This window comes from Pipistrellus hanaki (assembly GCF_964339955.1).
Source record: "Pipistrellus hanaki genome assembly, chromosome: X".
Taxonomy (NCBI): Eukaryota; Metazoa; Chordata; class Mammalia; order Chiroptera; family Vespertilionidae; genus Pipistrellus; species Pipistrellus hanaki.
In genome coordinates this window covers 93527278-93550706 of record NC_140524.1, presented here as the reverse complement: position 1 = coordinate 93550706, position 23429 = coordinate 93527278, and the positions used below count along the sequence as shown (strand labels likewise).

The 23429-nt window shown below is 47.1% G+C and overlaps 1 protein-coding gene across 1 annotated transcript in view; it reads left to right on the top strand.

Moving 5' to 3' along the window:
- The first annotated feature begins 13267 nt into the window (after positions 1-13267).
- SMS (spermine synthase) overlaps positions 13268-23429 on the top strand; it is a 58413-nt gene continuing 48251 nt past the window's right edge. Inside the window, exon 1 of the mRNA XM_084869708.1 lies at positions 13268-13454. Within this exon, the coding sequence (XP_084725834.1) occupies positions 13406-13454 (49 nt within the window). The 5' untranslated portion in view covers positions 13268-13405. The remainder of the gene's footprint in view (positions 13455-23429) is intronic.

Genomic DNA, 23429 nt, shown 5'->3' with positions numbered 1-23429 from the left:
AAACCTTAAGCAAATGATCCAACTTTTCATCACTGATAATGGGACAACTGACATCAAGTGCCTTGTGATGTGATATCATGGGGTCTGGCTTATCCACTGTTGCATGATAAGCCACTGTTGAATTCAGTGGTTTAAAATAACAATTGAGAGGATCTTACAACTGAATACAAACCAACACATTAACTGAAGAGTTTTTTCAAATAACATAATCACATTGGGGAGGCGGCATGAATCCAAGTAATTTGATACCCAGAATTTGGGCTGCACGCCCTTAGGCTAAAGCACTCTAATACTGAATATTGAACTACAGTAAGAACGCTTGTTTTGCATAGGCTTGAGTTTGCAAGCCTGAAACTACTTCCTATGCATTCTAGGATTAAGCAAATCAGTAAATAGTGTATAATGGAATCCAGGTTTGTTTGTTTTTTTAAAATATATATTTTATTGATTTTTTTACAGAGAGGAAGGGAAAGGGATAGAGAGTTAGAAACATCGATGAGAGAGAAACATCAACCAGCTGCTTCCTGCACACCCCCCACTGGGGATGTGCCCACAACCAAGGTACATGCTCCCGACTGGAATCGAACCTGGGACCCCTCAGTCCAAAGGCCGATGCTCTATCCACTGAGCCAAACCGGTTAGGGCTCATCTTCTTTCTTTAGTGACTCTTGCTACATGAACTTAAGCCCACCATAGCAACAACAATAGAAGAACCCTGCTCCCGAGGTTCAAAAAAAATATATTTTATTGATTTTTTTCAGAGTTACATTTTCTCCATTGAAGTACCTGCCTTAATGCCACAAGAATACAGAGAGAAAGTGAGCACTTATTGGCTGATTACCCAGCAGGTGGGCTCCACAGATGGTAGGCAAGCTGGAAACCCAGCTGTGATGAAAACACTTGCTTCTATTTGTAGTTTAACAGCATCTTTGCTTGAAACAGAATGCTGCAAACTCTGTAGGTTTGCCAACTCGTGATTCTGATCTTCAAATCATGGGATTTGGAAAAAGAAAAAAGCAAAGAGCAGTTTTTTTCTTTTAAGCTTTTCGGATGAAGTTAGGATCCGGTGCCCACTGAGACAGAAATCTACTAAGGACACTGCTTCTCAATTTCACAGTAATGTGATTGTTTCATAGTTAGGATGAATGTCCCACTGTATAAAACTAGTCAGGTCTAAACTGAGATCTGCCCCAGTGCCTACAGCAGCCTCACCGCCCACAGTTCCTTTCAAGGTGCATGAATTCGTGCACTGGGTCCCTAGTAGTTTAATAAACACTAGGCTGGATGAACTCTGAGGATTCTATGATATACGTGGGGATCATATAAATAACTACAGTATGGCTATAGCTGGTTTGGTTTAGGTTGTCTTCTTGGTTTCATGTCTTTTAAATTCTGCTTTCATGATATCCAATAAGATCATAGTCCCCTTATATCCCAAGCTTATAGATGTTCTAGGATAAATGCCACATAGCAGGGGCCTAAGTCTGTACATGCATGGAAAAAAAGAAAAGATCCCATGGGATTCCCATTCTTTCTTTTTTTTAATATATTTTTTTATTGATATTTTACAGAGAAGAGGAAGGGAGAGAGATAAAGAGCTAGAAACGTCGAAGAGAGAGAAACATCGACCAGCTGCCTCTTGCACACCCCCTACCGGGGATGTGCCCGCAGCCAATGTTCATGCCCTTGACCGGAATCGAACCTGGGACCTTTCAGTCCACAGGCCGACGCTCTACCACTGAGCCAAACCAGTTTCGGCGGGATTCCCATTCTTTCATTCATTCCTCACATATTTATAGTAGCATGCCCACTCTTCCTGTCCTATGCCAGTCTCATCCTAGGCAGTGAACCACAGATGTTAATAAAACAGCTTTAGCTTCCAGGGCTCACAGGCTAGAGGGAAAGAGAAGGATACACAATGAATTCTAAAACTCAGGGTGGGTGGCAGGCACAGATAGAGAGAAATATGCGCTGGGTTTGTTGTTCTCATCCTCTTTATAAGGCATTGTCAGTGCTTTTTGCAGTTTTACTGACTTTATTTGACCATCAGCAGTTAGTTCTCATCCACACAAACTGTTAGTAGATTTTTGAAAGTGGTGACAGGTACGTAGGTGACGAACACATAGAGCTCGTTTGGTGACTCTTCCTCTTCAGTACATTTTCTGAACAACTGCACCTGGATATGGCGTGGGGCATCCCTTATTCCTTTGGCCCAGACAGCTTTGTTGAGCTTGGTATCAATGCCCATGTCGAGAGTTCCTAACTTCTCTATGGCAAATGTTGGGATCTTTTTGAGCGCCCGCTTCTTGAAACCCATTCTATGGATGCGCTTGTGAATGATCATGGTGTGTTAGCTGGTCACTACCTCATTGATGGCAGAATGGCCCACTTCTGTATCACCACCCTCCTTTGAGGGAGCCTTTATGCCAGGCCCAGATTGGAAAGAAAGGGGTGTTCTCAGTTTGTTCACAATTTAGGCACAACAAAATATTATTCACAGGAGCGGACCCTTCCCCCTCCCCACATGGGAGTCTATGCTGTGAGAGATTTTACATCTGTCAAAGAAGAACCTTCGTTGGATATAAAACAATATATCCTGACAGATGGTGCTCCAGCTCTGAGGTCAAGATTTTGAATCTGTTGAAATGTTAAAACAAGAGACTGATGTTTTTCTGGCGACTTTGTGCCGCTTGTGACACACACTGAAAACATTTGTGCTCCTGCTGAAACCTGTTTGGCTCAGTGGTAGAGCATCAGTCTGCGCACTGAAGGGTCCCGGGTTCGATTCCGGTCAGGGGCATGTACATTGGTTGCGGGCACACCCCCAGTAGGGGATGTGCAAGAGGCAGCTGGTCGATGTTTCTCTCTCGTCGACGTTTCTAGCTCTCTATCTCTCTCCCTTCCTCTCTGTAAAAAAATCAATAAAATATATTAAAAAACAAAACAAAAACATTTGTGCTCACTTTTCTGAAAGGTATCATGGAAACGATGGCTAAAACTGGTCAGCGTATATATACACATTTTATGACTCATCACCAATTTATGGAACTGTTGAAAGCAGTAGTCAGTGAATGTAATGATCTTTCGTTTATTGCCAAACAAAAAGCTTTACAAAGTTGGACTGTGCTGTGAACAATAACAAAAGGAGTGCTTGCCAAATGCCCATTAATTTAAAAAGCTGGTAATGTAAAAAAAAAAAAAAAAAAAAAAGTTGGTAATGTGATTTACCTTTTCTTAAGGATAGAACACTGCATCTGAAAAAGATAGATGTGAGCTCTACAGAAAGGAAAAGCATATTTATGATTTAGCTAGACAGGCATAAGAGTTGAAATTGAAACATTGCATGATTTTAATCAATAATATTGAGCCCTAGCCTGTTTGACTCAGTGGATAGAGTGTCAGCCTGCAGACTGAAGGGTCCCAGGTTTGATTCTGGTCAGGGGTATGCACCTTGGTTGTGGGCACATCCCCAGTAGGGGGTGTGCGGGAGGCAGCTGACTGATGTTTCTAACTATCCCTCTCCCTTCCTCTCTGTAAAAAATAAATAAAATATATTGATTTTATTTATAATATTGATTTTATACATTTTTCTAACATGAAACAATATGCAGAAAACTAATTATAATAGATGGCATTAGGTATATTGGCTGTAAATATTGTAAGTAAACTTTTGAAGAATGCTTTGTTTATAGTGATGAATCTAGAAATGCTTTTCAAATAAGACAAATGCTTCTTTGAATTTAACATTAAGAATACTGAGTTGACTAAATTAGTGAATTTAACTTGTACAGATGTGGTTTTGAAACTGACCTGTTTTGCTGCAAAGTCAAATCAATTCTTTTATTTTTTATTTGTTTATTTTTTTAAATCTAGTTCTTTTTTATATTTTTTTATTTCATAGAGGAAGGAGAAAGAGAGAGAGAGAGAAAGAGAGAGAGAGAGAGAGAGAGAGAGAGAGAGAGAGAGAGAGAGAGAGAAACATCAATGATGAGAGAGAATCATTGATTGGCTGCCTCCTGCTCACCTCGTACTGGGGATGTGCCCGAAACCAAGGTACATGCCCTTGACTGGAATTGAACCTGGAACCTTTCAGTCCACAGGCTGACGCTCTATCCTAGGGGTGTTGAACTCAATCAGAGAAGGGGCCAAAATCTAAAATCCAGCCTAAATCGCGGGCCGAATCGTTTACTGAACAGTCATAAACTGACAATGTCATAAACTGACAGCGGGGTGCAGTGATGACAGCGCGGTGCGGGCCACATTGCAAGGCCTGGCGGGCTGGATTTGGCCCACGGGCCTTGTGTTTGACACATGTGCTCTATCCACTGAGTTAAACCGGTCAGGGCTTTTATTTCATTTTTTAATGTGGCTACTAGAAAATTTAAAATTGTTTATATGGCTCTATTGGACAGCAGTGCTCTGCATTATGTTACATAGGAGTACTTATTTGAGAATATTCCAGTACAGCGAGGAAAGAGCATGGAGTAATCCTTTTATTATTTGATAAAAAAAATCTTAATCCCAAATTTTGGGTAATTTTCTTAACATCACTGGGTAGGGAAAAACCATGGTGAGTCTGAGCCTTGCAGAAACTTAGCAGGGTTAGAGCCTGTGTCTTTGGAGGATTCATTGGAGCTGCGTGAGAAAAAGAAGGCTCAGGTCAGATTGCGAAAAGTGTTGAAGCCAGACAGAGCATTTGAACTTCCTTCTGTAGGCAATTGGCACTGGAGAGCTGTAGCAGGGGAGTTGTTATGTCATTAGAACTGCATTCTGGAAAGATGACTGTCGAAGCCCGTGGGGCATGAACTGCAGGGAGCCACTTATTACTGTGGAGGACAGAACGAATAAAGGCCCAAGTGGAGGTAATAGAAGAGGGCTTCCGGGAAATGACCAAATGCATTTAAGAAAGATTTGCTGAGGAGGCAGAAGTCTGAATTGAGCCAAAACCGGTGTGGCTCAGTGGATAGAGCATCAGCCTACGGACTGAAAGGTCCCAGGTTCGATTCGGGTCGAGGGCATGTACCCTGGTTGCAGGCATCTCCCCAGTGGGGGGTGTGCAAGAGGCAGCTGATCGATGTTTCTCTCTCATCGATGTTTCTAACTCTCTATCCCTCTCTCTTACTAATTGTACAACAACGGAACATTCTTCAGCTTTATTTTTTCCCGTTTGGCAGGCGTCTTGCATTGCAGTACATGTTTCTTTTTTGCAAAAGCATATTAATGGGAAGTTTCAAAATTATTTTTCATTAATTGCAAACAGCTGAAGTTCAATAACCCGGTGTTTTATAAGGAAGCACGTTTAAAATAACATACGTTTGCCTGGCTGCTGTGACTCAGTGGTTGAGCATTGACCTATGAACCAGGAGGTTGCGGGCTCGATCCCCAGTGTGGGGGGTGCAGGAGGCAGCCGATCAATGATTCTTTCTCATTATTGATGTTTCTATCTCTCTCTCCCTCTCCCTTATTCTCTGAAATTATTAAAAATATATTTAAAAAAATAACATACATTCATTTTCACTTATGGAGCTTTTATGTCAATAGGTATAGTCAGATTAAAATATATCTACTATCTATTTCAGACAAAAATGAGAAAACTACATACTTGTAAATAATTTAGAAAAAAATGGTGATTTAAGATTATTATTTTTTAATATATTTTTTTTTTTTTTTTTTTTTTTTTTTTTTTTTTTACAGAGAGGAAGAGAGAGGGATAGAGAGTTAGAAACATCAATGAGAAAGAATCATCGATCAGCTGCCTCTTGCACACCCCCTACTGGGGATGTGCCCGCAACCAAGGTACATGCCCTTGACCGGAATCGAACCCGGGACCTTTCAGTCCACAGGCTGATGCTCTATCCAGTGAGCCAAACCAGTTTCGGCTGGTTTAAGATTATTAAAGGACAAACTTCCTGATTCAATGAACATATTTTTATTATTTTTTGAAAATCTAATTGGTTTTATTAAATGAATCATAAATCGGGAAGCATCCATCTAGCAACTAGAAGGGTGCTCCCTAATGAACATACGTTTAAAATATCAATATTCACATTTCCTTAAAGTCTAAGATCCTTATGATTAACATGCTGACATGTCAGGTAGTCTACTCTAAAACCAGAAGAAACTATGGTGGGAAGGACCGAATTATCACTTGTGGTGTGGATCTTAACGGCAACTGCTCAACAGAGAGGAATTGACAGGACTGCTCCAGCCATGAAGACAGAAGAGAAGCAGTCCAGAGATGGAAGACGCTGACGACGCCTCGCCATACCAGCAGACAGCAGTTATACATCACTGCAGGTTGCCCAGGACCAAACCAGAGAGGGTCGGACCTGCATCACCACCATTTGTCCACCATCCAGAACTGAAATACCATGGCTGACATGTACACATAAGGAACTGTTTGACATTGAAATTGGGACTCAAAAGAACTGTTGGCCCAGAAAGAAGCTCACTACAGACTGAATCATTTGCCTCTCAGCATAACCATTATGGCTGGTCTCATTCTCGGTTCTTATAAGTGTATTTCTTGTATCACGTGAGCTCACTCATCTAGGGGAAATAATGAACAACATAAACTGATGAACAAGAACAGACCCGGAGACAGAGAAGCAGTGATCAGACTGTCAAACCTCAGGGGAGGTAGGGGAGGGTGGGGGTAAGGGGGAGAGATCAACCAAAGGACTTGTGTGCATGCATATGGGCCTAACCAGTGGTCACAGACAACAGGGGGGTGGGGGCATACGTGAGGAGGGGTATGGGATAGGAATGGGGGGATGAGAACAAATATGTGATACCATAATCAAGAAAGAAATTTAAATAAAAACAAAACAAAAAAACACAGTAACTGCTGCATAACGATTTCCGGCAGATTCTGAGACTGGAAGAGGGGAGTCATGGGGCTGGCAATGCCAAGAGGAAGAAGCTGAAAACTGAGCCAGAGAAGAGTTTAAAATAAGAGCTGTGTCAACATGCATAAATTCACTTGCTTTGAAGAAGCTGCAATGGGATCCAGGAACAGGAAAAAAAATATTGTTTTGCCTTTGCATGCCAGAATGTAATCTCTCTTTTTCTTCTCCTCTTTCCTTAAAACAACAATTGTCTGCATGCAGGATGAGGGTGTTTTAAATGAACCATTCAGTGCTTTCGCCCCCACCCCCTGCTCTCATTCCCAGTACTGAGCAGCAACAGGATAGATTAGAAATTCTCCTGACTTGGAGTCAGACTGGCCCATGTTCTTTTTCTTTTTTATTTTTATTTTTTAATATTTTTATTGATTTCAGAGAGGAGGGGGAGAGAGAGACATCAATGATGAGAGAGAATCATTGATGGGCTGCCTCCTGCAAGCCCCCTTTTGTGGATTGAGCCGGCAACCTGGGCATGTGCCCTTGACCGGAATCAAACCCGGGACCCTTCAGTCTGCAGGCTGATGCTCTATCCACTGAGCCAAATCGGCTAGGGCCACACCTCTTCCTGATTTGACAGTGGCACCTGTAGCTTGTCATTGGCATTTCCTGTTGTTTTGCTTGTTTTTGTTATTTTGTTAATCCTTGCTGGAGGATATTTTTTCCCCATTGATTGTTAGAGAGTGGAAGAAGGGGAGGGACTCAAAGAAACATTCATGTGAGAGACACATTGATTGGTTGCTTCCTGCACATGCTCCGCCTGGGGCCAGGGAATGAACCTGCAACCCAGGTGCCCTTGACCAGGAATCAAATGAGAGACCCTTTGTTTCATGGGCCCATGCTCTAACCACTGTACACACTGGTCAGAGCTGTTTTTTACAAATATTTTTTATTGATTTTTTTACAGAGAGGACGGGAGAGGGATAGAGAGTTAGAAACATCGATGAGAGAGAATCATCGATCAGCCGCCTCCTGCCCACCCCACACTGGGGATGTTCCTGCAACCCAAGTACATGCCCTTGACCAGAATTGAACCTGGGACCTTTCAGTCCACAGGCCGGCGCTCTATCCACTGAGCCAAACCAGTTAGGGCTAAAATGTATTTTTATTGATTTCAGAGAGGGAGAAGGAGAGAGAGAGAGAGAGAGAGAGAGAGAGAGAGAGAGAGAGAGAGAGAGAGAGAGAGAGAGAGAGAGAGATCGTGTTTAACTAGCTGGGGAAGCCCACATTCATCTGCAAAGTGGCGGGGAGTCCTCCAGATGTCTGTCAGCCACTTGCACCCCAATAACCAGGCCAGGCTTTTACAGAGAGGAAGTGACTTCACCACAGCTGCGCACAGTGGGCAGGGAGGCGCAATGTCGCCAAGGGTCCCAAGTGGACTGGTGAAAGAGAAAAAGAAAAACAGTAAAAGCGAAAGTTCCGGCTTTGATGGCAGGTGCAGCTGCTGAAGGCCCCTCTTCACTAGGCAGCTTGGGGACAGTGCACGATGACTGGCGTCTGGCCTCTGACAGTGTCCAGTGAGCACTCTGCCTCCCCGTTTCTGACACCTCCACCTTCTTCTTCTTCTTCTTCTTTTTTTCTTTTTTTTTTTTAATATATTTTTTTGATTTTGTACAGAGAGGAAGGGAGAGAGATAGAGAGTTAGAAACATCGATGAGAGAGAGTCATCGATCAGCTGCCTCTTGCACACCCCCTACTGGGGATATGCCCACAACCAAGGTACATGCCCTTGACCGGAATCGAACCTGGGACCTTTCAGTCCGCAGGCCGACGCTCTATCCACTGAGCCAAACCGGTTTCAGCTAGTTGAGATTTTTTAAATATATATTTTTATTGACTTTTTTTTTTTTTTTTTTTTACAGAAAGGAAGGAAGAGGGATAGAGAGTTAGAAACATCGATGAGAGAGAGTCATCGATCAGCTGCCTCTTGCACACCCCCTACTGGGGATATGCCCGCAACCAAGGTACATGCCCTTGACCGGAATCGAACCCGGGACCCTTCAGTCCCCAAGCCGACGCTCTACCACTGAGCCGAACCAGCTTCGACCACCTTCTCCTTTTGAACGGAGGGCTCTTTCCCGTTTTGACGTCCTTCTTCCTGGTTGGTCATCACTGGTGCTGCCTTGCAGCCCAGCTGGTGTGGCTCAGTGGGTGACTCTCGACCTGTGAACCAGGAGGTCACAGTTCGATTCCCGGTCAGGGCACATGCCTGGATTTCAGGCTCCATGCTAGTGTGGGGCGTGCGGGAGGCAGCTGATCAATGCTTCTCTCTCATCATGGATGCTTCTAGCTCTCTCTCCCTCTCCGTTCCTCTTTGAAATCAATGAAAACACAACAGCTCTGTTGCAGATGTTCAAGCTGGGCTGACTAAGCAGGTGGGTCCCGGCGAATGTGAGTTTTGGCACCAAACCTATGGTTTTTCACCTTCAGCGTTGACTTCATTTTAGTCACTATTGGCAATGCCCTCTGCTCACATACCCCCAGGAACACACCTGGAGTGGAACACCTTTCAGGGAGGGAGAACGCACACGGTGGGGCACGGTGGGGCATCACAGCCAGAGGGTGTCAGGAAGGCCCACGTGTAGGATTGGGCCCGGATTAGGTGTTTGGGGGGAGCATCTAAGGACGCCGGGCATTGCTCAGGGCTGGGGGCAGGGTGATTCCATGATTGGGTGCCTTAATCGATGCCATCTGGAAGCAGGAAGACTAGGCAGAGGCTGTGATGGGTAAAGAAGAAGCCATCGCCTAAACCGGTTTGGCTCAGTGGATAGAGCGTCGGCCTGTGGACTGAAAGGTCCCGGGTTCGATTCCGGTCAAGAGCACGTACCTTGGTTGCAGGCACATCACTAGTGGGGGCGGTGCAGGAGGCAGCTGATCGATGTTTCTCTCTCATTGATGTTTCTGACTCTCTATCCCTCTCCCTTCCTCTCTGTAAAAATCAATAAAATACATATTACAGGAGGAGGGAGAGGGGGAGAGGGAGGGGGAGGGGAAGGAGGAGCCGTCACTTAGCCAGGATTGGCAGAATGTTTGGTGATGTTTGTGGTTAGACGAGGTTCAGGTTCACATGTCTCCATGTTCAGACATGATTCTGGAGTGGTCTTTTTTAAAGTATTTTTTTTATTGAATTCAGAGAGAAAGGGAGAGGGAGAGAGACAGAAACATCAATGATGAGAAAAAATCATTGATCTGCTGCCTCCTGCATGCCCCCTACTGGGGATCGAGCCTGTAACCCGGCATGTGGTCCTGACTGGAATTGAACCTGGGACCCTTCTGTCCGAAGGCCAGCGCTCTATCCACTGAGCCAAACCAGCTAGGGCATGGAGTGGGCTTGTTTTTGTCTTGTCCCTGGCTGCTCAGAGGATGGCCTTATTCGATGTGGCCATTCTGGGGAACTGCTTATGTTCTACAAGACAGCGTGTGCCAGCAGGGGCCACACTGATTGTCTGGGGCCTCCGTTTTGGCCACGAGCAGATGCGGTGGGTTCAGAGGACACTGGTCCACGACATCCACATTGTCGCCATTGCCAAGATCCTGTTGATTAGGAGGTTGCTTCTAGAATGCAGGCTGTAGTTGGGTCTCTCTTGTTTTTTTGTTGCAGGATTCTGGCAATTTCCAGAAACTAACAAGCAATTCCCACAATCAAAGGGATTATTCATCCTGTAGCTAACCGTGAAGCCCGGGGCCTAGGTTATAAAACCCAGGCAGTGAGAACAGGTTCCAGGATCCAAGTAGGTACTCATAGTTCAGGAGGGATTTAAAGAGCAATCCTTTGGTTCCTGTCCGTGTCCTGCCTTTAACAACCTTGCCAGGATTGTGTCATGGGTAGGTGACACATGCATTGAGGACACTTACAGTAACTCCTAAAGCTACCCCAACGTCCTTCCATATACACTGAGTGGCCATGTTATTATGATCTCTGAACGCATAATAATCTGGCCAGTCAGTGGATATCCTATATAATAAAAGGCTAATATGCAAATTGTCCCCTCAACCAGGAGTTCGACCAGCAGGCAGGCCGTCCAACAGCCCATGTCCCCTCCCCCTGGCCAGGCTGGCTGGATCCCAACCATGCACAAATTCATGCACTGGGCCTCTAAAAAAAAAAAAAAATTATATATATATATATATATATATATATATATATATATACACACACACACACACACACACACACACTCACACACACACACTGAGTGGCCAGATTATTATGATCTCTGAACGCATAATAATCAGGCCACTCAGTGTATATCCTATATAATAAAAGGTGAATATGCAAATTGTCCCCTGGACCAGGAGTTCAACCAGCAGGCAGGCCGTCCAACAGCCCATGTCCCCTCCCCCTGGCCAGGCTGGCTGGACCCCACCCATGCACAAATTCATGCACCAGGCCAAATATATATATATAAATAATGTGTGTGTATATATATATATATATATATATATATATATATATGTGTGTGTGTGTGTGTATATATATATATATATATATACACACACACACACACACTGAGTGGCCAGATTATTATGTGTTCAGAGATCATCATAATCTGGCCACTCAGTGTAGAGGCCCATTGATCTCCGATGTTCTGCACATTCTGATGCATTTTTGTTAAATTCCACTTTTGTTCCGGCTGTCCTGTCCGATTAGTTTGGGGCTAATCAGCTCAAGGCATTTCACCTCTGTCTGTTTTGCTTCTGCAAGGTGAGGCCCGAGCACGGCAGGACACAAGCTGCCGAGCAGGACTGGCTACATAACTCAGAGGCCCGACGCAAAACAGAGACACAGGGCTCCTTGTTCCAAAACGAGAGCATTCCACCAAGCACAGGCTCCTCCGAGCCCTTGACAGTGTGCCACCGCCCAGGTTATGCGCCCCAGAGGCCCACCCTGCTGCTGAGTGGGGAGAGAGAGGCACACTTGAGACTCGGTGGAGCCACAATGCCATTCAGTGTGGCCAAGGACGAGTTGTGTTCCCAGTAACCTGACTCCGGAGGAAAGCAAGAACCAAGAGTACCCCATGAAGCAAGCAGGAGCTGCAGGCTGCAGTGTAAGGACCGGAAGCTGAGCGAGAGTAGCTACAGGCAACTGAGAACCTGGGAACCACAGAAGGAAGGAAAGCATACAGAGCACACAGGTGGCTGTGGATGGAAAGAAATTAATGCTAAAAAGGGAATTCCGTTCTTAACAGAACGGTGTGTTGATGAAAACTTGTGAAGACATTGCTCAGTTCTTGTAGAAAGGTGAAGGATAGCCCCAGCGGGTTCGGCTCAGTGGATAGAGCGTCGGCCTGTGGACTGAAGGGTCCCAGGTTCGATTCCGGTCAAGGGCATGTGCCTTGGTTGCGGGCACATCCCCTGTGGGGAGTGTGTGCAGGAGGCAGCTGGTCGATGTTTCTCTCTCATGGATGTTTCTGGCTCTCTAAACCTCTCCCTTCCTCTGTAAAAAAAATAAATGAAAATATATTTGGAAAAAAAAAAGGAAGGAAGAAAGGAAGGAAAGAAAGGTGAAAGATTTCAGCAAAACAGGACTAGTGGCTGCCTGCAGGAGAGACGAGTTTAATGCTAGGTTCTTCTGGCTTTGTGGAGGCATGAGATTTCCCTGATCTCAAATTTGGCCAGCCAGCACAGCAATTCACGTGTCGAGAGGCAAGACAGGCACAAAAGAGGGATGGCAGGATGGAGCTGTAACGCACAGCCATTGCTGCTGTTTCCTTTACCACATCTTGTTGAACACCAGCCACGCCAAAGCCAAAGACAAGCGCAGAGCGGGTGGGCTCACTGCCGCGGATGGAGCGTCAGGGATGGAGGCGCAGCTCCAGAATCTGTAATTCCCCAGATCCACGTTCACAACGCTCTCCCCTCACTTCCCCGCCCCCCCGTTCTCGTTTTGCCTAAAAATGTGGGTAACTTCAATGCCCAGGTGTCCTTCTATCCGGTCCTGAAACGCACAGGGACCCTGGCTCATGAGAATGGCCATCCCATCCCCAAGGCGCTTAAGGGGAGCCTGGGAAGAGTTAAGAAGGCGGCAGTGCGGTACTTGGGGACAGCATTTTATTTTCTTCCCTTGGCCGGGAAATCGGAGGGGCCTCGGCTTCGGGGGCCGGTGTGGGAGCAGCGGGGGGGTGCCCCCCTCCCCCCGTAGCCGCGCCGCGCCGTTTAAACCTAAGGTGACCTAACGGATGGCGGGAGCGGCCGCCGATCCCGGGCGCGGGGCGCGGCCATTGGCGACGCAGGCGGGGAGCGCGGCGCCCACGTTTCCCCATCGCCCCAGCGAGGCCGCCCCCCCCCCCCCCCCCGCTCCGAGTTCGGGGCTCGCGGCGTCCGCGCTTCCTCCTCCCGGAGGCGGGCCGGCCCCGCCCCGCGCCCCGGGCGGCTCCCGCCGGCCCCGCCCCCCCCCGATCCCCGGCCTCCCGGCGCCGCAGCCCACAGCCGCCGGCTCAGCCATCGCGGACCCCCGTCTCCCGCGGCCGCCCCCCAGGCATGGCCCAGGGCCCCGCCGCACTATGGCAGCAGCTCGGCACAGCACGCTCGACTTCAAGCTCGGCGCCAAAGGTGAGGACACGCGGCCGCCACCTGCCCGCCGCCCCCGCCGCCCCGGGAGCCGCGGCCGAACAATGCGCCCCGCGGGGCCATGTGCCCTGGCGGCCGGGGCGGGGGGTGGGGTGGCCGCGCTCCGATCGCGCCCCGATCTCTCCCCGATCGCGCCCCGTTCCGTCCCCGGGCCTGGAGTGGGGGCCGCGCCGGGCGCCTCCTCCCAGCCAAGCCTCCCTCCAGGGCCCGGGTCGCTCAGCAGCCCCCCCCACGCCCCCGAGGCGGGACAGCCACGGGGCGGGGTGCAGGGGCGGCGGCGGGGCGAGGCGTGGAGGGCGCGGGCCGCCCGCGTGACCTTTTCCTGTTTTCCGCGGCGGTGGATTCCCCGCGGGGATGGGGACTCCCCTCGGGGAGCGGGGCCCGGGAAGGACCGCTGGGCGCTGGCGGGATTCTTAGGCGGCGGCGTGGGAGATGGATCCCCCGGAAAGGGACCGGCGACGGGAAAAGGAAACGATGATTACGATGTGGGGTGTTGTGTGGGGCGGGGTGGCGGGAGGGCTAGGCGCGGGAGCCCGATCTCCCCGAATCCGAGCCCGATCTCCCCGAATCGGGAGGCTTAGGAGCCTGAGAGGCGACCAGGAGCGAGGGCTGGGGAACCGGGGACCGTGTGCGGGAACGGGGATGGGAGCGGTGTGCTGCAGGCTTTTCTCTAGGTGCTTCCATCGTGGGGGAGGGGAGGGGAGGGCCGCGGGCCTGGCTTTCCCATGGCGTTAAACCTGGGAGAGCTGCGGACTGCGGTCTGCCTCTCCCGCGTGGCCCTCGGAGCATCGCGTCCACATCCCGCTTTCCCAGGGTTTTCCTGGGATTGGACGCATCAGCCTTTTTTGTCACCATTGAGACCATTGGCTCTCTCACTTTCTCTTCCCGATTTTTGAACTTCGGAGCACTTTGCATTTTCTTCCCCAAATGAAAGGATCTGGAAGGCACGGGACTTAATACCTTAGGACTGGAGGGAGATCTAGGTCTGCGCCCTGCCCTTCACGATTGGCCCTGCGTTTGACTTTGGCCTTGGTTTTCCTCCTGCGTCTCATCTCCCCCCCCCCCCCTTAAATATATGGGGGTATGGGAAGGGAGAACAGTGCAGACTTCATAGGGCTTTTATTTAATATCAAGGGAGTTGCCATAAAACACCGCGAGGTTGCTAAGTCGTCTCATTGTGTTTGGGTGGTCTGGAAGTGCCCTGGGAAAACAAAGCTTTTTTTTTTAGTTCCCACGTTTCTTAGGTGAGGATGGAGGGAGTGGAGCCTGCTGGGAGGAATCCGGAGGTAAAATGGTGATCGGGAATGTGGCTGGTGGGGTGTGAGATAGCTAAGGTGTTGTTAAAGCTGATAGTGCTTAGTGAAGATTGTAGCATACTCAATTTATATATATAATATATATAATATATATAAATATAATATATAATATATATAAATATTATATATATCATATATTATATATGATATATATATTTTTGAAAATATGTTTTATTGATTTTTTAGAGAGGAAGGGAGAGGGATAGAGAGAAACATCGATCAGCTGCCTCCTGCACACCCCCCACTGGGGATGTGTCCGCAACCAAGGCACATGCCCTTGACCGGAATCGAACCTGGGACACCTGAGTTCTCAGGCCAACGCTCTGTCTACTGAGCCAAACCGGTTAGGGCTTAAAATATGTTTTTATTGATTGCAGAGAGGAAGGGAGAGGGAGAGAGAGAAACATCGATTAGAAGAATCATTGATTGGCTGCCTCGAGCCCCAGCTACTGGGGTTCGAGGCCGCAACCCAGGCATGTGCCCTGACCCGGAATCCAATTGTGATCTGGTTCATAGGTCAAGCCGTAACCATTGAGCCATACTGGCCGGGCTGTATATAATACTCAATTTAGAGGTGAGGAGGTTGAGTGAGGATGGAGGAAGGAATACCTATGTGCTAAGAGGTGAGTGTAGGCCAGTGGTCGGCAAACTCTTTAGTCAACAGAGCCAAATAGCAACAGTCCAACGATTGAAATTTCTTTGGAGAGCCCAAAACCGACTTCTGTGCATGGGCCACGAAGTTTTAATCGCACTGTGCGTGCACGCCCACACGTGGTATTTTGTGGAGGAGCCACACTCAAGGGGCCAAAGAACCGCATGTGGCTCGTGCGAGCCGCAGTTTGCCGACCACCAGTGTAGGCAGTGACCCTGATGGTAGCAAGCACCTGTGAGCACTCACCCGGACTTAGCATGAGTTTCTAGGCTGTAAGGAAGGTCCTCTCTGGATGAGGCACAAAGATTCTTGACTTGGTGTGTGTCCCTGCCTGCAGCCGGCACAGCTTTTGGCTTAATTCGGATTTCGCCTGCCGGAATGGTGGCTGCTCCTGTGTTCTCTTGAAAAAGTGGGGGAAACCTTCATATAACTGAGGAAAAAGTGAGAGAACTTGAACACTGCCTGGCACCGGCCAGAGAGGGAGAGAGCTACGGATGTGCAGTTTGGAAGGGAGCAGGAGGAACTGGCAGTTCAGAGTTGGCAAGGTGGGAAAGTGACATCTAAATAATTTAGTTGTGCCCAGAGAAGGTAAAGGGGAAAAGATTGAGGCGTATTCCCGGCCATTGATTCTTCACTCCCAGCCTGTTAATCTTTAAGTTGAGAAAGTTTTGATGACACGGCAAAGAACATTCTAGAAAGGAATAATTCTAAGGAAGGGGATGTGTGTACGCATGCATCTATGTTAGATCTTGAGTCCCTACATGAGTGTTTTGGCAGTAACAGAAGTCTGATTCTTACTGTATTCCCCCCCATCATTTTTGAAAGATATATTTTATTGATTTATTTTTATTTTTTTAAAACATTTTATTGATATTTCACAGAGAGGAAGGGAGAGGGATAGAGAGCTAGAAACATCGATGAGAGAGAAACATAGATCAGCTGCCTCCTGTACGCCCCCTACTGGGGATGTGCCCGCAACCAAGGTACATGCCCTTGACCGGAATCGAACCTGGGACCCTTCAGTCCTCAGGCTGACGCTCTATCCACTGAGCCACACCGGTTAGGCCCCCCATCATTTGATACGGGGGGAGGCATGTCACCCTCACTTGTCAGTGGGTATCCAGCCTTGTAAAATCAAGGGGCCTGGCTAGACTAGGCCCTTGTAAGTTCTTTTGGTTTTCATTAAAGGGCACTTTATGAGCCATCCACCACCTGTGAGGTCTCCAAAAACATTTATTTTAATTGAGAATAATGAGCCCAAGTATACTGCTCTTGGCACGAGGAGTTGCTGTGACTCAAGGGTGAGTCAAAGCCTGTGGAGCCGTGATTTATGTTCTTTTTCCCATTTGTCAGTCTTTTTTCCTAATCCCGCAGTTCTGTGATGTGATTTTCATGGAATGAAGCTTGAAGCATTTCGTTCTGTTCCTGTGGCTCCCTATAACTTGGTTACCAATGCCAGCCAGGAGGTAACCAAGTAACAGCCACTGGCCGCTCAGGGCAACTCCACATTGGGCCTGGGGATGCCTTCGGAGCGTGCTGGCGGATGAGATGACCCGGAACCTTAAATGTTTGCTTAAAATAAAAGTCCCATCCTTGGTCATCTTGCAAGTGAAGTACTGGCCTCTGAGGACTCTTGAGCCCAGAAAACATTTGATGATTTCTCAACCTGAGAGGATAGCAAGAATAAACATGTTCCGTGTGTATAGCTTAAGGAGCTCTGTACCGGCGGAGGAGGCCTTGTGTGTTTCTAGTCGGACACGCTAGGCAGCCAGCATGCGGGCACACAGATGCCCTCTCAGAGCGCGGCCTCTGGCTGGCCAGCTGGCCCTGGAAGGTCCATCAGTTCTTTGATGTTCATCTGCCCCCTGGGCCGGGAGCATCTCCGAAGGCAGATCTCCAGGGTCTGTGTTCTGGAGACAGTTCTGAACATCATAGATGTTTGATAAGTGCTGGCTAAGTGGGCCCCATGGGTGTTCTGGTAAAAGCAGAAAGCTAGCTCAAGTGCACTAGGGGAAAACAAGGCCCGTATTGGCATTAATTAGAATTGAGGATGAGCCGAAAGCTGTTTGGCTCAATGGATAGAGCGTCGGCCTGTGGACTCAAGGGTCTTGGGATCGATTCCGGTCAAGGGCATGTAGCTTGGTTGCGGGCACATCCCCAGTGGGGGGTGTGCAGGAGGCAGCTGATCGATGTTCCTCTCTCATTGATGTTTCTAACTTTCTATCCCTCTCCCTTCCTCTTTGTAAAAAAGTCAATAAAATATATGAAAAGAAAAAGAAAAAGAATTGAAGATGAGTCCGGAGTGGGAAAACCTGGCTGATGCTGTGAAGTGTGTCTGTTGGACCACTGATGGATTCTTTATATAGCAGGGCGAAATGACTGCGTCCCTCATTCATGAATTCGTTTCATAATAAAAATCTTGTTTATAATAAACTAGAGGCCCAGTGCACGAAAATCATGCAAGAGTAGGCCTTCCTTCCCCCGGTTGCGGGCACTGGCTTCCCTCTGGCACCCTCTGCTCCGGCTTGCCAGGAAGGACGTCCGGAATGACGTCAGGTCTAATTAGCATATTATCCTTTTATTATTATAGATTAAGAACAGAAGGTTTAGGCTAGGGCTGTGGTCGGCAAACTCATTAGTCACCAGAGCCAAATATCCACAGTACAAAGATTGAAATTTCTTTTGAGCCGAAACCGGTTTGGCTCAGTGGTAGAGCATCGGTCTGCGGACTGAAATGTCCCGGGTTCGATTCCGGTCAAGGGCATGTACCTTGGTTGTGGGCACATCCCTGGTGAGGAGCGTGCAAGAGGCAGCTGGTCGATGTTTCTCTCTCATCGACGTTTCTAGCTCTCTATCGCTCTCCCTTCCTCTCTGTAAAAAATCAATAAAATATATTAAAAAAAAAGAAATGTCTTTGGAGAGCCACATTTTTTTAAACTTCTCCTAACGCCACTTCTTCAAAATAGACTCGCCCAGACTGTGGTATTCTGTGGAAGAGCCACACTCAAGGGGCCAGAGAGCCGCATGTGGCTCGCGAGCTGCAGTTTGTCCACCACGGGGCTAGGCGTTCTTAACTTCTTGTGCCTTTGGCCCTCATAAGGGAAGCCTGTGGAGCTCATCTCAGAACAAGATTTTAAATGTATAAGATAACCCAATTTTGCCGGAACCGGTTTGGCTAAGTGGATAGAGCGTCGGCCTGCAGACTGGAAGGTCCCGGGTTCGATTCTGGTCAAGGGCATGTACATTGGTTGCAGGCACATCCCTGGTGGGGGCTGTGCAGGAGGCAGCTGGTCGATGTTTCTCTCGATGTTTCTAGCTCTCTATCTCTCTCCCTTCCTCTCTGTAAAAAAAAAAAAAAAAAAAAAAAAAAAAAAATCAATAAAATATAAAAAAATAAAACTTTAAAAAATATATTTTATTGATTTTTTACAGAGAGGAAGAGAGAGAGATAGAGTGTTAGAAATGTCGATGAGAGAGAAACATTGACCAGCTGCCTCTTGCACACCCCCTACTGGGGATGTGCCCGCAACCAAGGTACATGCCCTTAACCGGAATCGAACCTGGGACCTTTCAGTCCGCAGACCGATGCTCTACCGCTGAGCCAAATCGGTTTAGGCAACTTAAAAAAAAAGATAACCCAATTTTTAAAAATGCAACTTGCACATTTAAAAATGTAATAAAACGTGTGGCATAGTAACATGTGCTGCTTTAGTAACTCATTAAATAAAATGACCTAGCAGCAGGCCATTATTTCGAAAGCGAGCGGAGAAAATTTATATAAAAGCTGTGGTTTTATTGGTGACAATGGCCAGATATGGTTGGTAATGTGTGTTTTTAGCAGTATAATTGAAGAAAAAATCTTGACTCATAAAAAGTAAAGACGTGTATTTTTTCCCATCCAAGTTCAACCACCCCCTCCCCCTAAATTGTGTCCCTTGGCCTCTAGGGAGCCTGTGGAGTCAAGTACAGATCCTCTAGGAGCTGGAGAGAGAACAGGACTGCCATTTCTGTGTGTGTGTGTGTGTGTGTGTGTGTGTGTGTATATATATATATATATATATATATATATATATATATATATTTTTTTTTTTTTTTTTTTTAGGATGAGGTTTGCACTCAAGGCCAGAGCTATAAGTGGAGGTCCCTGGTTGTTCTTCAAAACAACTCTTTGAAAATGTAAAAGCTAATCTTTATGAAATGCCTCCTTGGCTAGGCATTGCAAATTACTTTATGTAATCCTCACAACAGCTTTAAAAAAAAAAAAAAAAAATATATATATATATATATATATATATATATATATATATAATTGATTTTTTACAGGGAGGAAGGGAGAGGGGCAGAGAGCTAAAAACATTGATGAGAGAGAAACATCGATTAGCTGCCTCCTGCACACCCCACTGGGGATGTGCCCGCAACCAAGGTACATGCCCTTGACTGGAATCAAACCTGGGACCTTTCAGTCCGCAGGCCGACGCTCTATCCACTGAGCCAAACTGGCTAGGGCACCCTTGTACTTATTTAGCTGCTTTCTGGTGGAAGCAGATCTTGTGGTGTTTAAAATAGCTGTAAGTTACAACTTCAACAATCCAGTTTTAAGTTCATCAAGTTATTTTTAAAAAATTTTTAATATATTTTATTGATTTTTTACAGAGAGGAAGAGAGAGGGACAGAGAGCCAGAAACATCGATGAGAGAGAATCATCGATGAGAGAGAATCATCGACCAGCTGCCTCCTGCACAGCCCCCACCGGGGACGAGCCCGCAACCAAGGCACATGCCCTTGACTGGAATCGAACCTGGGACCCTTCAGTCTGCAGGCCGATGCTCCATCCACTGAGCCAAACCGGCCTTGGCCATCAAGTTATTTTTTGTTAATTCAGGAGTAGAAAAAGCTTTCCCATTATCCTCTCAGCAGTATCATGAACGCTTTACCATGCCATGATAAACAACGCACCCCTCCTCCCCACTTTAACAATGCAGCCTGGGGAGGGCCTGGGAGTGAGAAAAGGCCCAGTAGGGTCCCACTCTAGATGGACCGAATCACACTCGGGGAGGGGACAGAGTTCCTGGAATTTGCCGGTTTTAACCAGTTTTTTTCTCAGTAATACTGATGTTGATGAAGTAGGTGGACTGCTATAAAAAGAGCCTCATTTAAAAACAAAACCCTTGCCCTAACCAGTTTAGCTCAGTGGATAGGGCTTCTGGACTGAAGGGTCCCGGGTTCGATTCTGATCAAGGGCATGTACCTTGGTTGCGGGCACATCCCCAGTAGGGGGTGTACAGGAGGCAGCTGATCGATGTTTCTCTCTCATTGATGTTTCTGACTATCCCTCTCCCTTCCTCTCTGTAAAAAATCAATAAGATATATTTTTAAAAAAGAAATAAAAACAAAACCCTTTTTGTATAACTCATGGACACAGACAATAGGTGAAGGCCTGGGGCGGGTCAATGGGGAAAAAAAGGGACCTATGTAAAACTTTCAAGAATAAGGATTAGCCGGGACCGGTTTGGCTCAGTGGATAGATCGTCGGCCTGCGGACTGAAAGGTCCCGGGTTCGATTCTGGTCAAGGGCATGTACCTTGGTTGTGGGCACATCCCCAGTGGGGGGGTGTGCAAGAGACAGCTGATCGGTGTTTCTCTTTCATTGACGTTTCTAACTCTCTGTCCCTCTCAGTTCCTCTCTGTGTAAAATCAATAAAATATATTTAAAAAAACAAACAAAAAAAACCCTTGCCCTGACTGGGGGAGGGGGGTTGGGTGGAGTATCCTCCTATGCACCCTGAACGGAAAGGTTGAGGGTTGATTCTCTATCAGGGCACATACCCAGGTTGTGGGTTCGATCCCTAGTCTGGACACCTTTGGGAGGGAACGATTGATCTCTCTCTGTATAAGATCAATAAAACAAACAAACCCCCCCCTTGTCTCAGAAGTCTTCGGGGCACCCACCCACCTCAACCCCCATCAGCAAGTCCTGAAGTAACCACTACCCTCTCCGATTCCTTGCTCGCTTTTTCTGGCGCCTCCTACTGGTCTCCCACGCCCGGTTATCAGGAACTCCAGGGATCATTTCCCCTTTCCTGGTTTTAGAACCCCCTGGAGCGGCCTCATTGTCCTCTAGATGAAGTCAAACTCCTTATCCGCGTTTAGTTGTTTATTTATTTTCCTTATCAACATTCACCAGGCCCATTTGTACCTGGTTCTCCTCATCCCTGCACACACTTCAGTCTTGCGATCCTGAGCTTCCCAGTAGCCCAGCTCCGAATGGAAAGCTGTGGGGGCGGCGTGGTTTGGCCTTTAGGTTTTCTCATTTGACAGTGTCACTGTTGGGGGCAGGTCCTCATTGGAGTCCGCCTTCATTTAGCACGCTGTTTGGCTTTTTGGGGGATTTTTTTCCTTAACTGCTTTCCACCAACTCTACAATAGATTCTTTTTAATAAATATATTTTTATTGATTTTTTAAAGAGAGGAAGAGAGAGGGATAGAGTTAGAAACATCGATGAGAGAGAAACATCGACCAGCTGCCTCCTGCACACCCCTTACCGGGGATGTGCCCGCAACCAAGGCACATGCCCTTGACCGGAATCGAACCTGGGACCTTTCAGTCCGCAGACCGATGCTCAATCCACTGAGCCACACCAGTCAGGGCACCATTAAAAATTTGTATAGGCCCTGGCCGGGTAGCTCTGTTGGTTAGTGCATCGTCCCAAAATGCCAAGGTTGTGGGCACATATAAGAATCAAACAATGAAGCATAACTAAGTGGAACAAGTTGATGTCTCTGTCTCTCTCTTCCTCCCTCCCTTCCTTATCTTTCTTTCTCCCCTCTCCTCTTTTTTTATGGACCCACAATCCATTTTAGAGTGCAGTTCCAACCTTATACCCATTTCTTGAAGTCTGCAGAGGTCAAATATGACAACATGGTTTGTGTTAGCTCTTACTTGGGAGTTCTCCAGGGTGTTACACGAGGGAATGACGGCTGTTATCAAGTCTTAACTCCGTAATCCGGGCATTAGGGATGATCCCCACCCCCGCTCCCCAGAGATAGGCACGTTTTCAAGTAATCTGAAGCCCTGCCTGTCGTTTCTGAAGGAGAGCAGCTTTCCAACTCGGTATCTAACCCGGTGGTCGGCAAACTCAGTCCACAGAGCCAAATATCAACAGTGCAACGATTGAAATTTCTTTTGAGAGCCACATTTTTTAAACTTCAATTTCTCCTAACGCCACTTCTTCAAAATAGACTCGCCCAGGCCGTGGTATTTTGTGGAAGAGCCACATGTGGCTCCCGAGGGGCCAAAGAGCCGCATGTGGCTCCCGAGCTGCAGTTTGCCGACCACACTGGTCTAAGCCATAGACAATTTGTCTGATGGGTTTTTTTGGGGGCTAGGGTGCGGTTTTATTTTGCAGTGGAGGAGTTATCAATTTGCAATCTTTGAATCCCCTTAATTGTATAATGAACTTGGCGTTTGAATGAGCATTCACAGGCCTTTGCTACCTTCTTGGGAGACAGACTGAAGTGCTGTAGTCTCTTACAGCTTTGAAAAGTCAGAGCTTCTAGACAATACCTTAACAAAAAAAATGAAAAAATAAAAAATAAAAAGGAGTTGGAAAGGTGCCAGCTAACACTACAGTCCTCCAATAGTCAACACAAATTATGATAACAGAGGTAGACCAAATATTCATTTTAGTCAAATTATTGAGCAATTTTCTTCCAAAATTGAGGCTCCAGGCCAACATTGTCATCATAAAATGAATTTCTGGGATGTAAGAATAATCTGAGCCGAGACTGGTTTGGCTCAGTGGATGGAGCTTTGGCCTGCGGACTGAAAGGTCCCGGGTTTGATTCCGGTCAAGGGCATGTACCTTGGTTGCGGGCACAGCCCCAGTGGGGGGTGTGCAGGAGGCAGCTGGTCTGTTTCTCTCATTATTTCTAACTCTCTATCCCTCTCTGTAAAAAATAAATAAGATATATTAAAAAAAAAAAGAATAA